The following is an 18,205-nucleotide window of genomic DNA, read 5'->3' as shown; positions in this document are numbered from 1 at the left end:
CACTGAAGAGCACTGAATGCACTGTCAAGTTCATGTAACCAGTTTGCTTTGTATCATGGTGCATTATCATGCTGGGAATAGCCTACAGAAGATGAGTAAAATGTGGCCACAAATGGATGCACATGGTCAGCCACAATACTCGGATAGGCCGTGGCTTTCAAGAATTGATTTATTGGTATCATTGGGTCTACAGTATGCCAAGAAAACACAACTCACACCATTGCTGCACCACAAACATCACTAGCCTCAAGTGTTATCACAAGGCAGGTTGGGTTCTGACCTCTTCGTCTGTGTGTCTCAGCGTAAATCAAAATTCATCAGTCCAGGCTGCATGTTTCCAGTCTTCAGCTGTCCAGTTTTGGTGAACCTGGGCTCACTGCAGCCTCAGCTTTCTGTTTTTGGCTGACATGAGTGGAACATGACGTGGTCTTGTTGTGCATTCTCAGATGCTTTTCTACTCACCACAGTTGTACCGAGTGGTGATCTGAACTGCTGTAGCGTTTCTGTCAGCTTCAACCAGTCTGGCCATTCTCCTCTGACCTCCCTCATCAATAAGGTGTATCTGTCCACAGAACTGTCACTCAATGGGTGTTTTTTGTTCTTTTTTCACACTATTTGGAATACACTCCAGAGACTGTTCTGTGTCAAAATCCCAGGAGATCAGCAGTTACAGAAATACTCAAACCAGCCCGTCTGGCACCAGCGATCATGCCACAGTCGAAATCACCGAGATGACATTTTTTCCCTCATTCAGGTATTTGATGTGAACATCAACTGAAGCTCCTGACCTGCATCAGCAGGACTTTATGCATTGTGCTGCTGCCACATGATTGGCTGATTAAATAATTGCAGGAACAAGCAGGTGTACAGGTTAGCCTAATAATTTGCTCAGAGGGTATTTTCAAGGTATATTAACGATTTTTAAAAGTATATTAACTGCAAATAGTTTTCCTTAATACCATTATTTTTACAGTATTATCATTTCTGTTGTTAAAAGTTATATTTGCCTGTAAACCATTGAAATATTACCAGCTACTCTGAGGTGAAGGCTACTGTGTTTCCTTCTGACATGACACTGCTAAGATTCATGAGTAACAGCGTATCACCAAAATGCTAGAAATTAATTAATAATTCTAGTTTGGGTGTCATGATATTTTCATTCAGTCCATTATCACTTAATATATGTATAACTGGCTACCTGATCGACTACTTTATTTTTAATTTTTATGTCAGTCAGGAGTTAATCTAAAAAAGACACTGACCATCTGGATGACCTCAAGCATGTCAATTAACTTTTAGCACACCAAACATAAAAACTGGTCTCTCGTCAAAATGCGCTTTTATAGTGAATGTAAAGAGTTCTGGGATTGCAGTTGGCAAGAAAATCACTAAAGACGGACTGACTCTGAGTCTACAGATGCTCTAATGTCAAACTGGCATCACTCACAGCACTGGTAGGCACTCATTATACATGAACCAAGCAGTCGCACTCACCAGCTCACTGTGTTCGGAGACAGAAATGCTGTCCGGCTGCACTACGACCCTCACACACTGATCAATGGTGGCAGCAAATCGGAAAGGCTCCTCTGCCCGCTGGCACCTGTCCCTCCGGGAACACCTGTGAGGAGGAAGAGCAGAGAAAGGTGTCATTTCAAATGTTCTGCCAGTTTTTTTCTTTTACATAAGAGTCTGAAATCCCTGTATTCCAAAGTGCTGGCATGTGTGCAGTGCCAACATCGTAGGCTTGTTTGCAGATGCAAATGAGTTAAAATGCCAGCCGAAATGAAGACCTTTAATGAGGACAAGACTGCACACCTGTAGTGATTAGAGCTTCACATTTCTGACAAGACTGGTAGTCTCTAAAATGAATGCGATGCTCCAATTCAGTCTGCCTGGTCAGTTTGTTAGACAACAAAGTGGTCTTTCACACCAGCATTGGGATTCTAAGCAGGAAAGACCATGCACAGGCGGCCACATATTTTTGTTAACAGAAACTATCAACCCATGCCTCAAAGTCTTGACCTTCGATCTTTTACATACAATTAATTGAATCCTGTAGAAACAAAAGCAAGATAGAACTGTTATAGAACTTGGCCACAGAAGCACTGCTTCCTCAGAGAGCTAACTAAACTGATGAAGTTCGCGTAAGGGTCTGCCCAAAGGAATAAAAACCTCGACAGTGTTATTCAGCACACTCCAAATGCATTCAATGGACGTCTTTTTTCTTTCCACCAGATGTTGTTTAATACCTAGTCCCTTCTTGACATGTTGCACCAGTGATGAAGAATAAATGGCCCATCACATGCAGCTAATGAGCTCAAAGTGGCACACGGCAGAACATCACGTTCTCACATTTACCTTATTTAAGGCTCAAGAGACTTAGAGTGAAGAACATTTGTTTGATCTTCTCCAAGACACTCCCAAGGTTAAAGGCCAAACCTGCAACCCCCTCTAACACAAACATATCTCTGCTTCTCACGCGACTCCCTTGTGTTCCTGTCAAAATGCAATGCATTAGTGGCCAGGGACCTTGACATTGCCAACGGTGACATCCACAATAATATGTCAAGGACAATTAGCAAGTAAGCAAATGGGCAGATGGACTTCAAAGCCTCAGGTTGTGGGTTTGAATCGTACTACTGACACTGAGTGACCATGAACAAGTCTCGGCACTTGCATGTACTCCAATTGGAAAAACCAAACAAAACAGAATGAATCTACTATGTGGTAAGAAGCATACTCAAATATTAAGCAATAATAATTTAGATTGATTATTTTCCATGTCTTATCTTCTTCTTCTTTTGGCTGCTCCCATTAGGGGTTGCCACAGCGGATCATCTTCTTCCATATCTTCCTGTCCTCTGTATCTTGTTCTGTTACACCCATCACCTGCATGTCCTCTCTCACCATAGCCATAAACCTCCGCTTAGGGCTTCCTCTTTTCCTCTTCCTTGGCAGCTCTATACTTAGCATCTTTCTCCCACTATACCCAGTATCTCTCCTCTGCACATGTCCAAACCAATGCAATCTCACCTCTCTGACTTTCTCTCCCAACCATCTAACTTGAGCTGACCCTCTAATGTCCTCATTTCTAATCCTGTCCATCCTCGTCACACCCAGTGCAAATCTTAACATCTTTAACTCTGCCACCTCCAGCTCTGTCTCCTGCTTTGTGGTCAGTGCCACCGTCTCCAACCCATATAACATAGCTGGTCTCACTACCGTCCTGGAGACCTTCCCTTTCACTCTTGCTGATACCCGTCTGTCATGAATCATTACTGACACTCTTCTCCACCCACTCCACCCTGTCTGCACTCTCTTTTTCACCTCTCTTCCACAATCCCCATTACTCTGTAGTATTGATCCCAAGTATTTAAACTCATCCACCTTCGTCAACTCTACTCCTTGCATCCTCCCCATTCCACTGATCTCCTTCTCATTTACACACATGTATTCTGTCTTGTTCCTACTGACCTTGTGTTTCTTATCATGATGCCATATTTGTTTCCTTATGTGTGACACCATCTCTGTGTACATTTCTTAATCATAAATATCAGGACTGCTCAACGGGTGACATCATTAATGTGACTGCATAAAGGTCACAGCCATGTACTTCTTTATCATCCAAGATTGTGGATTGAATTTTAGCGTCTGTGTGTGTCTTTCTAATGTTTTCTGGTAAATGTCTTTTTGCTTTCAATTTTCTAACTACCAGTTGATTTAATGCCAGATTGGACTGACGTTAATTTCCATAATATTAATCCCCTTGGGGATTAATAAAGTATCTATCTATCTATCTATATATCATTATATAAAATACATTTAAAAGAAGTGGTGAGGCGGCCTTCTGCTGTTATGCACCTAAAATCTGGAATAGCCTGCCAATAGGAATTCGCCAGGCAAATACAGTAGAGCACTTTAAAACACTGCTGAAAACACATTACTTTAACATGGCCTTTTTATAACTTCACTTTAACTTAATACTGATACTCTGTATGTTCAATTCTTCATAATAACTATTCACAGTGGCTCCAAAATCCATACTGACCCCAACTCTCTCTTCTGTTTCTTTTTCCGGTTTCTTTGTGGTGGCGGCCTGCGCCACCACCTACTCAAAGCATCATGATGCTCCAACATTGATGGACTGAAAGCCAGAAGTCTATGTGACCATCATCATCAGGTCCTTCCATTAAAACCCTAAATACAAAGAGGACTGTTTGACTTATGTTAGGTAGATTGCCCAGAGGGGACTGGGTGGTCTCTTGGTCAGGAACCCCTACAGATTTTATTTTTTTCTCCAGCCTTGGAGTTTTTTTTTTTTTTGTTTTTTCTGTCCACCCTGGCCATCGGACCTTACTCTTATTCTATGTTAATTAATCTTGACTTATGTTTATTTTTTATTGTGTCTTCTATTTTTCTATTCATTTTGTAAAGCACTTTGAGCTACATTTTTAATGTATGAATATGTGCTATATAAATAAATGTGGATTGATTGATTGATTGATTGATTGATTGATTATATCTATCTATCTAATGAACTTGGCATTACATCACCTTCTGGTCCATTATTCTTTCATGCTGCCTTTCACCACAAGCAGTACACCTCATAATAGGGAAATTTTTCTCAGGACAATGGGGACTTGAAAGCTTGTTTATCACAGTCAATTCAACTGTATTTTACATATCACCTCATTCAAAATGCAGTTCATACAAAAACAAAATAACAATAATTGGACTTTGCCTTTGTCAAGGATAGTCCAGTTTTCTCTGAAATTCACAGATGGGTTTCTGAGACAGCATTTTCTTCAACTGTTTTAAAGAGGGCCTACTGTCAGCCACATGTTAGCACATCATAAATAAATTAGTGAATGCTGCTGCTGTAACACAGACATGCCCATTTTAACTCAAGTGAGAATCAAGCTGTCCTCCACATCACCGCCTAGCACAGACAATGACTTATCATGCAGTTGTGAGCGTCCTGCAAGCAGCGAGACAACTCACTGGGAGAAAATGTTGGGAAACACCAGAGACAAGTGGCCTCCAACTCCGGTCCTAGAGGGCCGCAGTGGCTACAGGTTTTCATTCTAACCTTTTTCTTAAATGGAGATCTATTTTTTTGCTGCTAATTAATTCCTTTTTCCTTTCATTTTAATTGACTTGCTTTTTAAAGATTTGTTGCCCTGAATTTCTTCATCATTCCTCTGAATTGCTTCATTTCTTTCCTTAAACGGCACCCAAACAGAAGTGAAATGTGAAGTGAATGAGCCAACAGAAGACCAACTAAGTCAGGGCCTCAAACTCCAGCCAGTTGCTTCATTAGGCGCAGAGTCTTTTTATTAATTAAACCCGTTCTTTAATTCCATGGCTTGTTGCTGCTCTCATTGAGCAATGGTATGCATTTCTGAAATTGTTGATTTTTTTTTTTTTATATAAGAGCATCGTCTAATGTTTTATGGACCTGAGCAGATCAACGTTCCTGAGACCTTCACTTTTCTTTATTTTCAGATATTGTGTGACAGACACAGGTTTGTTAGTCTCATCTTGTATCTCACAATTGTTTGTCTGCTAATTAAGGAAAAAGGAACAATTAAGGGGTCTGAGTCTTCAAGAGCAAGTCAATTAAAATGAATTCAAAAGAAGTTCAAAAACAGGTCACTAATTAAGAAAAGGGTTAGAATGAAAACCTGTAGGCACTGCGGCCATCCGGGACCAGAGTTGGGGACCCCTACTTTCTAGGGATAGCCAAGAAAGCAATTCAGCACGGGTGGCTGGACAGCACTTCACCACAAGCCAGTTCGTCTGCCAGGGATGCCAAGCAAAGACAGTGAAGACAAATGTCATTAAAACAGTAGCAGTAGTGCAGGTGTTTCATTAACAAAGTTCACACATTTTCAACTATGTCTTAATTACTTTTTTTATATATTAAAGTGAAAAACACATGAGGCATTTAGTTGCACTCGGTCTGCTTTTTTAAAGTTAACTGTGAAATCACTCAAAAAGAAAAAAACAAAAAACAAAACAAAAAAAGAAGTCAAGGAGGGATGCCAGTCAGCAATGGGCACTCTTATGCACACGCACACACACACACACACACTCTTTTTCCTCACTGGCAGAGACAACTTAAAAGTTGACAATCATCCTAATGTGTCTGTTTTTGGGGTTGTGAGGGGTACTTGAAGGAACCTGAATGTACAAAGGACAGGATATGAGTCTAGGACACTGGTGCTATGAGGAAAGCAGCATAAACCACTATGCCATCCTCCATCTATCCATCCATTTTCTAACCCACTGAATCCGAATACAGGGTCACGGGGTCTGCTGGAGCCAATCCCAGCCAACACAGGGCACAAGGCAGGAACCAATCCTGGGCAGGGTGCCAACCCACCGCAGGACACACACAAACACACCCACACACCAAGCACACACTAGGGCCAATTTAGAATCGCCAATCCACCTAACCTGCATGTCTTTGGATTGTGGGAGGAAACCGGAGCGCCCGGAGGAAACCCACGCAGGGAGGACCCGGGAAGCGAACCCGGGTCTCCTAACTGCGAGGCAGCAGCGCTACCACTGCGCCACCGTGCCGCCCCTATGCCATCCTGCTGCCTTTAAATTCAACTTACCAATAAAAAGCTGAAATGATGTCCTTAATAAAATAATAACACTAAAAGAATCAGATTGAGGGAAGAAGTGAGAATCGCTGAACTCGGCTGCAAAAAGAAAGTAAAACTGCACATGTGGTCCTCTTACATCAAATACATGAGGCTCTTCTAGATGTCTCCTTTACTAAAAGGGATCATCACGAATATGTCACATAAAAGAATATCCAGCACTACTGGCTGTAGAGCAGGAAGTGGGTCCTGCCATGCTCAAGAATGGACTGAAAAGTGAGAAGATTCATCAGAATATTTTTAAAAAATTTCACAAGAGCAGGCCATTCAGCCCTACAAAGCTCACCAATCCTACCCACGTAATTTCTCCAAATTTTTTTTTTTTATTCCAGGTTTTGAAGGTCCTTAAAGTCCTACTCTACTTTGATCACTTATTCCACGCGCCTGTTGTTTTCTGTGTAAGGAAAACTACCAATGCTTGTGGGAATATTTACCCTTTACATATTTCCAACTGTGTTCCTGTGTTCTTGAAGAACTCATTTTAAAATAACAGTCTTGATCCACTGAACTAATTCCCTTCATAATTTTAAACACTTCACTCAGGTCTCCTCTTAATTTTCTTTTACTTAAACTGAAAATGCTCAGCTCTTTTAATCTTTCCTAATTCATCCTTTGTTGCCCTGTGATCTGCCTTGTCACTCTTCTCATAGCAATGCTATGTCCTTTTTGTAGCCTGGAGACCAAAATTGCACACAGAACTCCAGATGAGGCCTCACCAGTGTGTTATAAAGCTTGAGCTGAACCTCCTTGGCCGTATACTCCACACATCAAGGCGCTATATGACTTGACACTCTGTTAGCCTCAGTAATGGCTTCTGAACACTGTCTGGCAGTTGTGTCCTCTACGACTCCTATCTCCATCTCATAAAGTGTACTTTTAATTTTCAGATCTCCCATTGTGTACAGATTTTTCCTTCCTACATGTTAACACTTTACATTTAATAACACTAAATTTCATCTGCCCCAAATCTGCCCAAGCCTGTATGCTGTCCAAGTCCCTCTGTAACGATTCAATGGTTTCTCAATTATCTGCCAGTCCGCTTAGCTTGGTATGACCTGCAGATTTAACCAGCTTGTTGTTTCTATTCCTCTCCAAATCATTTATATATTTTAAAAATAGCAGTGGTCCCAATACTGATCCATGAGGGGCAACACTCAGTCATGATAGCACAGGGGGTGAAGCACCTTGATGTCACTCCTCTGTCCATCCAGCCTTTTCCTAAACTGTTTACTTCATGGTTGCGGTGGGCCAGCGCCTAACCTTGCAGCACTGAGCACAAACAAGAGCGCCAGAGCTCAATCACTCAGACACACGCGCACACATACACTCATGCTCTCATGAGGCCAATTTAGATTTGTTTGTATATACTTAAGTGTTATTAACATGCCAAGCATGGAAGTACTTTTTCATTTAAATCAAAACGTTGTAAGCATGAGATGTCAGCTGGCGTTTCAATTAGCGATCGCAGCCTCAGCGCTGGGCCGATTCTGTGCACCCTAAGCTAAAAGAGCTCACCTCAACCAAAACATTCAGACGAGTGCTTTGTAACCCACCCAAAATTCATGCTACTCTGCGAATAAAAGAGGGCCTGTAAGAAAACAGCAGAGCTGTCACATCTTCCCTTTAGACCATCAAAGTCAAATGCAAGGAGGCAGGTGGAAGCAAAAAAGGGTTCAAACCTGCAGCTTCATAGCTTTGAAGTTACAGTCTTAAGAACACCACAATGGAGAAGAAACCACTGACTCTAATCTTGGATGGGAACGTCTTCTCGTGACACTCAAGATTACCTGTCAGGGGTTCAGTTATCGCTCTAAGAGGCAAGGGGCAAAATGCACACAGCGGCAACATCAGGCACAGACATAAAAGAACTGTGAACTGTTGTTTGACTTGAATAGGCCATTCAGCCAATCAGCAGGTGACATGTCGGGCCTTCAGTCAGCACTCCCCCTCTTTTGGTGTGGAAGGCCATTCCCAGGGCACTATTTACAGCTAAGTGACACTTTATGCAAAATGAAAGCAATGTGTGTCATCATCATCATTTGTCCGGTTGGACTGCTGGTTTCCAGAATAACCCAGATTGGCCGTTATACCCCAAATTCCCACTACTTCAGTCATGAGTATCAGAATCTGTAAGGACATTTTCTTCATATATACTTTCACCTCATCAATCCAGCATTTATTCGGCCCACCTCTAGTCCTCTTACCATCCACTGATATAACTTCACCAAGCTGTCATCATCATCATACCACAGCAAGATGGTCCTGATAGGTTCAACATTCACTCTGCTGTGTAGATCTTCGTTCTTCAATCTGTCTTTCATTGACACATCACACACCCATCTTACTGTACACATCTCAGTCCTCATGTGTTCAGATTTTAACACCCGGGACTCACTGCTATAAATCATACAGGCTCATACACAAGTAGAAGAAATATTCCCTTTCATTTTTAGTGAAGTTGCCTTGAATATCAATAGTTCTCTAAACTTTGGCAACTCCATCTCAAGCTGATGGTCATTGCTGAATCCGCCCCACCAGTACAGTCCAACACGTCGCCAAAATGACAAAACGACTCATTCTAATTGTGTATCACCTTCAAGTCTGCTGTGTCGCTGATGGTCTGGAGGTCACACCGAAGAAGATCTTTGTCAGCTGCCCTTTTATGCTGCTGCATTTTTTTGGTTAACCCATTTCTCACATTCTGTGTACTTGGCAATGAGCTTGAACCTACGCTACTACTGCATACCCCGCATTGCCACCTTCGGGATTCTTCTACAGTACCATATTTGACACCTACTGTACCATCATGGGTGGCACGGTGGCGCAGTGGTAGCGCTGCTGCCTCGCAGTTAGGAGACCTGGGTTCACTTCCCGGGTCCTCCCTGTGTGGAGTTTGCATGTTCTCCCCGTGTCTGTTTGGTTTCCTCCGGGCGCTCCGGTTTCCTCCCACAGTCCAAAGACATGCAGGCTAGGTGGATTGGCGATTCTAAATTGGCCCTAGTGTGTGCTTGGTGTTTGTGTGTGTCCTGCGGTGGGTTGGCACCCTGCCCGGGGTTTGTTTCCTGTGTTGGCTGGGATTGACTCCTGCAGACCCCCGTGACCCTGTGTTCAGATTCAGCGGGTTGGAAAATGGATGGATGTACCATCATCATCTTAGTTTTGTAAAGAGCTTAGGACTGAACTTTGATGTGCTGCCACTTGCATGGTAAAGCTCTTGCTGTCTCCAAACATCATATGGATGGTTGTCTCAGTGCCATCCTATATGGTGTGACAATACTGTAAATGGTGCTATACCAGCTCTTAACCTGACTCAGACAGATGCAGGAGGCACTCTTATAAAAACACAACCTGTTTTTATTTTCTGTTCTCTCATGGAGAACGTCTTCCCCGTTCCCACGAAACAGTCCCAAACACAAGCACAATCACAATTCTTTAACTTTCTTCTTCTCTTTTCTCCTCCCACCAAGCTTTGTCTCCCTACTCCCGACTCTGGCTCCCGGAGTGGTGGCTGCTGGCTCCTTTTTATAGACCACCTGGAAGTTTACAGGTGTTTGATGACCTATTTCCGGCAGCACTTCAAGGTGTGGCAGCACCCTGGCGGCGCCCATGGATTCCAGCAGGGCAGCATCAAACTCCAACTCCCATGAAGCCCTGCGGGAGTCCTAGGCAGCACTGCAACCCAGGGGGGCTGCCGTCTAGTGTTTTGAGGAAGGTGCTATCCTGAGCAGGCTTGCTCTCCTGGTCTTCCCAGAGAAGAGGCATCTTGGCCAGACAAGGATCCCAGCCGTCTGTGACAGTGGACTTGACCACTTTCATATGCTATTCATAATGAAGGCAATGAGCTGTTATCTGATCAGCCTGCATTAAGGTGGGTTTGGTGCACTGCAATGTGACCCCTTCAAACTGCTGCAAACAGAATTCTATGGAGGATAAAACCCAAACAGATCAATACTGCAGTTCTTCTTTTATTTATCTGTTTTGACTTACTTAACTGTACGTATATCTGTATTGACGCCACTTAATTTAGTCATCGGCTCATTTGACAGCTGCCTTGTCTTTTAAAATTTCGTATCAAAAATAAATGAATGTAAAACTGTCTAATAATAAATAAATAATATGGCTTTAAAAATGAAGCGGCCCCATAGTCCTGGGTTAAAATCACAGCGCTCACCCATTACCTGTTATCACTTTTATTTGCATTGTATAAGTTCTCCTCCACTGTGATGCTGACTCTAAAAAGCAATAAAGGAAGATTCTGGGAAAGAAAAAGGAAATCACAATGTTGCAACCATTTAGGGATTTGACAGTATCACAGTGATGGAAAGAGGAGAGGCTCACACATACGAGGGGAGTCCCAAATGCCTGCTCACATGGACTTTTCAATCTGTTCCGTATGCAAATCTAATTAACTATTTCAAAAAACTTCACAAATGTTTCTGGTCTGTAGGTCATTAAGAGCATGAAATCAAGGCAGCATGGTGTGTGTCCACTCCAATGAAAACAAACAAGCACTCATGCCCTACCACACTGTCATCAGAAGCTGGAAGCTCATCTTGGTGACCAAGCACTGCCCAGAAGTGGTCTGCCCAGCTTCATGTGTCTATACAAATAAATGTGCGGTTGAAGTTTTCCAAAATCTCAAAAGAGATCACCCCAAGTGTAAGCTGAGCGACTGGCAGGCAGTGTGGCATTGTGGTTAACGCTTTGGACGTGACACGATCAGCTCTTCATGGTCATCCCCCTTTATTGGTTCCATGTGTTGGTAGCTTCAAAGGGGGGTCCACACCTGCTTCAGTGCTTCAACATGATTGGGACTTGACGGTTTTCAAGAGGGAAGTGATGTGCACCATGGGAGGCTGGAGTAAGACAGGGAGGTTTTGGTAAGTTGGCTGTTATTTGTTTCTGAAATGTTTTGGTACTGGTTCTGAGGCCCAAAAACTCATATCGATACTAAAGTCAAAATTTTAGTGCCCATCCAACACAAGTCCATGGGCTGTTCCAGCTTTGCACTCTAGGATTTATGGAACAGGCCCTGTGACCCTCCTCAGGATAGAGCAGGTTTAGAGGATGGAATGTTATTAACTTCTGCATTTTCTTTCCTTACATGTTCAATTAGCCAGTAAAATGGATTGCCAATACATTGAAGTGGCAGTAGAGCTGGGCACACAGATGGGAACTCGTTGTCAGGTCAGCTTAGTATGCATGGGCAGACTCCACCAAAGTCTGTAACTCACCATTGAGCACTTCCTTCAAAACTGTTATGTTTAAGAAATACGAACCACAGTCAGCCATAAACCCTTCATAACCAACAACTAACACTAAAACTTCAGCCGATGTCATTTTTACATCACTTAAATTGCCATCTGCCGTCTATAAAAGCCAACGCGAGCTATTTGGACTACATAACATGCGATTACCCAACATATTATGTATTCTAATGACACATATAATTACATTCCATTATCCCTGTTATTTCCAAATGTGAATGACTGTTACAAAAATAATTAATAAAAATATTTCTTAGAGGCAATAAACAAAATTGAGGAATGCTCCAACTTTCCAGTTAGTTATCTAGGCCTCCGTGCCTTCATTTTGTAATTTGCTATCTCGGCCTCTTGCTGCAGGTATCAAAGAGAAGTCAGGCAGTGTGGCCCCCTACTGGTCAAAGTGCTGAATTACTAGTCATGCTCATTGTGACCCTCATTGATTGAATCACCTATCCTTCACCCAAAAAGGCTGCACATTCATGAGTAAGTTTAAACAAAAAAATGGAAAATGATCAAATTTGGGATTGAAGGAGACATTTAGTGCTGGTTTTTACAAATGGGGGTACCGTCTTGCAAGTCAATGCAGCTCCACTCAGAGTGTCTACTGCAGAGATGGCGCTGCGACTGAGAGAGCTTAACAGGATTAGGCTAATAGAAAGCTGAAGTGATTCCATTATTAATAGGCTTAAACTAATACAATGGCACACAAAGAGACAAAGCCAGGGAGAAAGAGAGGGGAGCTTTACTCAACTCAAAAGAGAAAATAAAACAACGCTTAAGGTCGTCATGTTACATGAAACACATGTGGCTCTTTTAGGTGTCTCCTTTTGAAACAACAGTAAATTAGGTCACCCAGGGCCATGAAGAGTGGGGGGCCGTCCAGCACTACAGTTACTGTGCAGTGGGAGAGCCTCCTGACAAACTTCATAACAGACGTGAGGAGGTTCATTCAGGGTGACCCAAGGGGGTCAGGTCTAGAAGTTCTTGGGGTCACATCTATCATTTTTGAACCAGCTCATTCAGTTTTGGGCTGTGGGGAATCACTGGCTATTCTGGAGACATTGTGCACACGATGGCTATTAACCATAAATGGGATGTCAGTCTACCACAATGCACAATCACGCTCACATTCACATCACACCAAGTTGAAATTACCACCTACCCTAAACTGAAAACCAGAGCACTTGGGACAAGTAGGCCATCTTAACCCAACGCAGACAGTGGCTCAAGTTGGGATGAGAATCAGGAACTCTGGAGCTATGAGGCAGTATTAGCTACTGTGTCCCCATGCTGCCCTTTTTTAAACAGAAGAAAGTGAGGAGTGACCCAGGGTGTTGGTAGTTAAGTTAGTAAACCTTGGAGTTCCTGATGTCACATGTTCTTAATGTAAAATAAAAGGTGAGGTAGTTCATTTAGGGTGACATGGGGAGCCAGTGGATGAGCAAATGTGGGGCCTCCTGGAGTCAAACAGCCTCCCTGTGGCATGTTAAGAAAGCGGTAAGTGACCCAAGAGTCAGAAGCCAGGTGAGCAAATCTGGGGACCCCTCTAAAGTTTAAGAAAGTGAGGAGTCTGCTGAAAAGTGTCAATGACCAGGCTTGCTGTTATTAAAGCTTCCTCTACAGGATAAAGTGAGACCCTTAAACTGAATGACTCAGGGTATCTGTGTCTGAGTTTGGACAGGAATCTGCTGGTGTCACACCGACTACTCTAAAGTATAAGAAATCGACTAGTGACCTGGGGGTTAAATGAGCAAATCTGGGGCTTCCATGGCGTCACAAGGTCTAAAGTTAGTTATAAAATTTGAGGTGACGTATTTAGGTTGACATGGACAGGTAGTGGCTAAGCAAACGTGGGGCCTCCTCATGTCAAACAGCCTCCTGTGACATATAACAAAGTTGGTAGTCACCCAGGTGGTCAGGAATAACCTGAGCAAACATGGGGCCTCCTGTAAAGTACAAGAAAGTGGGGAGTGTGCTGCAAGAGGACAGTGGCCAGGCTTGTGGTGTCATTTACGCCTCTAAAGTATAACTAAGTGAGGCACTCAAATGAAATGAATCGGGGAATCTGTGCTTGATTTTTCGACAGGAACCCATAGGTGCCACACTGATAAGGGCGTCAGGGGCTAAGTGAGAAAATCTGTGGCTTCCTGGGGTCTCAAAGCCTCCTCTGAAATACAAGAAAGTGAAGAAATGTGCCATGTAGAAGGACTGGGGGTTGGGATTTCCTGGTGTCACAGGCTTCTGTAAATCATAACATCAAGATGACACTCGCTCAGAGTGAGCAAGGTGAATGTGGCTAAGTGAGCGAATCTGGAGAATAATCCATGAAATATAAGAAAATGGAGACACTCGCTTACAGTGGCCTGAGGAATCAGTTACTGAATTGGGACCCATCCTGTTACCCCACAATTCCCTCTAAAGCATAAAGCTGCAAACAACTTAAGGGAGGGAGACCCTTCTTAGGATAAGGCAGGTTTAGAGGATGAGTGAATGGAGTTTTATGAACTTTGTTAATAAATGGAGTTTTATTAAGTGAGACCGATGCACCAAATCAAAGGGACAATAACGGGGTCAGTCTCTCTGCTAGAACTGAATTAATGAAACCCAAACAAATACAAAGGGTGACAAAAGGAAGGTCATAGCTGGGTGACTGGAGATAGTGGCCTCCTGGTGTGTTAAGTGCACAATGGTGACATGCTAACAGGGATATTTGGAGCTTCTTCAGACATTCCAGAAGTACAAGAATCTGAGATGGCACCTTAGACTGAAACAGACTGCAGTCACTTAGGGTCACCTAGCCAGTCATCAGTCAGTCGGTAATCTCTAACACAGAGTCAATGATGGATTTAGTAAGGAATATCACAATTGCTCCTTTGTAATTTACATCAGTGCACACGTTGGTTGTTTTTGTTTTAAATGGGTTATATAACAAAGTCAGTCAGTAAGTCATTATCCAACCTGCTATACCCTAACACAGGGTCACGGGGGGTCTGCTGGAGCCAATCCCAGCCAGCACAGGGCACGAGGCAGGAACAAATTCCTGGGCAGGGCGCCAGCCCACCACAGTGTCACCCAGCCCCCTCTGTAATATCACAAAGAAAGGTGATACCTTGAGCTGGACTGGAACTTGTCAGTGTCACATAGATGACTTTTGTTTGTCACAAGGGGTCAGTGAGTCAACATCCAGATTGCCCCATCTCACAGATGACTGTTGAGTGTCACAAGGGAGATGAAGAAATGCAGAGGAAAGCACAAGAAAGTCAATTGTGTGTGGCACAGGGGGTCAGTCTCCGGGCTATAATTGGACCAAGGAAAGCCATGTAAAAGTCAGGCTGACAGTGGAAGTCACTGGCCGAGTGAATGGAGGTGGTGGGCTATTCTGAAACTGAAGTACTGGAGGAATGTGGCTTAGAGGAATAAACAGAACCTAGGGGCAATTGTATGAGATGGCACTGGTAACAGAAGACATCAAGGTGACTTGCACGGTGACACAGAGAGAGTGATCAGGGTACTCTAGTGTCACAGAGGCTCTTTTATAACAATAACACATGAGGCTCCCTTGGGGTGACAAGGGTAGTCAGTCGCAGAGTGGGTGAAATTGAGGCACCCTGATGTCACAAAACCTTCTCTCAAGAACTCTAAGGTGATAAAGCATTACAGGGACTCAATGACTGTGCCCTGACAATCATCTAGGGGTCTTTTGGACTCCATTGGATTGCTCAGCTAAGATGGCACCTGGACTCAGTATATAAGTGGGCAGACATTATGTCCCCCTTTGTGTGGGTAGTTTAGTTTCCTTTTTAAACCGAGGCTGAAGGCTGAGCTTTGAGCTCAGTCAGGACCCCAAGTGGACGTGCATGTGCTTATTAATAAGCACACCAGAGGATGGGGTGTCAGGCTCCATTAACCTGCCCACTTTGATGTTGTACTGTGGCAATGAGCTAGTAGGGGTATAATAATGGAGCCACACGGGGTCAGCCCTTAATCCCGCCGGGCGTTTATTTCCTGAGAGGAGGGAGACTTTCTTCAGCTGTGGTTCAAAGGCGCCGTTTTATAAAGAGGTGTTTCTCGATACTTTCTTCTATTTTTGGCACGGCACGGTTTCACATTCGCTATTGTGTGTGCGATTTAGCGGATTATCCGAAGATCGCCGCAACTACAGTGGGAAGCATAGACTGCAGCGGCGAATCCTAACAGCGGAAACTGCGAAAAGCCTCAAAAGCGGGCCGGCAGACGAGCTCCAATGATCCCTTTTCCACATAAATAACCGCAAGCGGCAATCTGTGTTCCTCAGGGACGCTCTTTATGCACAGAGCACGAAAAGCACCGCAGAGACAGTGACGCCTAAGCGCTGCTCTCGAAAACCAAACGGCTTCGAGTTAAAGCCATTAGGGACTGGGGCTGCTGGGCCTGTGATGTGCGCCTCTCTCGCTGTTACACTTTCAAAGTGTGGCCTGCTGCGAGACTCCTGGAAATTTAGGAGGCAGCTGGCTACAAAAGACAGGGGGGTATGGGTCAAAGAAAGAAAGAAAGAAAGAAAGAAAGAAAGAAAGAAAGAAAGAAAGAAAGAAAGGGGAGTGTTTAATCTTTTCTCCATGTCAACAATGACAATATTTCATTTTCATTCTTTTTGTAGGACAAGCACCATCCCAAGTCACTCTGTCATTGTATTGTTCGTCTTATATAGCTCCTATCAGGACAAGAACCACTTCAAGTCACTTTACAATTATATTGTTCAGTTTAGGTAGCACTTTTCAGGCCAAGTCATTTTAAAATTACGCTGTAACACTCTACAGTAATACGCAATTGGATGGTAAGACCACCTGTAGTCTTTTTTGGGAACATAAGTGTTATACCTGTTTATGACTTTCTTTTCCCATCTTAGGACCCCCTCTTCTCTGTGTGGCTTGGTGTTAACCCAACAGTCCACAGAGCCCTAAGCAGTCATTTAGCTCATTTATGGCAGGACAAGGCCCTGGTCAGTGATTGGAATTGACATTGCATCCTGGTGTATTCCAATCCAGCCCCCTACCCAGTAAGTCACAAAACAAGAGGGCTGGTTATAAGGCAGAGACGGAGTCACCCTCGGTATAGGAATGACCATCCACCCATCAAATCTCCAACCCACTGAATCCGAACACAGGGTCACGGGGGTCTGCCGGAGCCAATCCCAGCCAACACAGGGCACAAGGCAGGAACCAATCCCGGGCAGGGTGCCAGCCCACCGTAGGACACACACAAACACACACTAGGGCCAATTTAGAATCGCCAATCCACCTAGCCTGCATGTCTTTGGACCGTGGGAGGAAATCGGAGCGCCCGGAGGAAACCCACGCAGACAACATGCAAACTCCACGCAGGGAGGACCCGGGAAGTGAACCTTGGTCTCCTAATTGTGAGGCAGCAGTGCTACCACTGCACCACCATGCCGCCCTATAGGAGTGACACATTAGTTAAATCCTTGTTTTAAAGCAATGCCTTGTCCTCTTCTCTTTTGATGTTTACACACAAACTCAGTTAACGCAGTTAACCCACTTACCCCATGGTTGTCTGTTATGGTTCAGCCAGGGTTATTCACGCTCATCACTTAAGATTATTTCTCATGTGTTTTGTGTTTTTGCTGTTTTCTACGTTTCTGTTATTTGTCAAGTCTGTCTTTGGTTTGCCTTTATGTAAAAGCATGTTTTTATTTATTCATGTTTTGTTTATAAGTGTTGTGTTTTTATATTTTTTGCATTCATTCCTTGTGTTGTGTGTGTGGAACCCCAACAGCCTGGGAAGATGACAGGTTGAGTCACAGGGGTGAGAGGAGAGGCTCATGGATTGAGTCCCGATTATAATGAAGAGAGGAAACAGGGAAAGGTCTTTGGATCGAGTGAGAAGGAGAGTGCTTTGGGACTGGGCTTTTGAGTGACACAGTAAATGAAGACGTGAAACTCGTCTTATACTGAGGAAAGTGATGAAGTGATCGTAGTGGATGAGCTGCCAGTGTCCTTAAGGAATGGAGCATGAGACTAATCACTGCATGTGGGATGAAGTGCTGAGCTATTTGGACTTCCAATTCAGTATCTCAAATGGAGGGGTAATGCAGATTGCATTTACGGTCTCATTTTAACTTACAGAGGGATAACCATCTGTGCTTTTTTCTAAACACTTTGTGTGTGAGCTGACACTTTTACTGACTGGACCCAGTGAGTGCACAAATCGGCCATTTTTGGACTTTTTAAAGCAAACATTGTAAGTAAAATGTATAGGATGGTCCAGATC

General features: G+C 43.6%; 1 protein-coding gene across 5 annotated transcripts in view; it reads right to left on the bottom strand.

Moving 5' to 3' along the window:
• plxna2 (plexin A2) overlaps positions 1-18,205 on the bottom strand; it is a 333,056-nt gene that overhangs the window by 132,473 nt on the left and 182,378 nt on the right. For all 5 annotated transcript variants that reach the window (XM_039749202.1, XM_039749204.1, XM_039749205.1 and 2 more), the window contains exon 6: positions 1,495-1,618. In XM_039749202.1, the coding sequence (XP_039605136.1) occupies positions 1,495-1,618 (124 nt within the window). The remainder of the gene's footprint in view (positions 1-1,494; positions 1,619-18,205) is intronic.

Source organism: Polypterus senegalus, chromosome 3 (genome assembly GCF_016835505.1).
Source record: "Polypterus senegalus isolate Bchr_013 chromosome 3, ASM1683550v1, whole genome shotgun sequence".
In the NCBI taxonomy this organism is placed as follows: domain Eukaryota; kingdom Metazoa; phylum Chordata; class Cladistia; order Polypteriformes; family Polypteridae; genus Polypterus; species Polypterus senegalus.
This window is presented reverse-complemented; position numbering and strand designations above follow the sequence as displayed.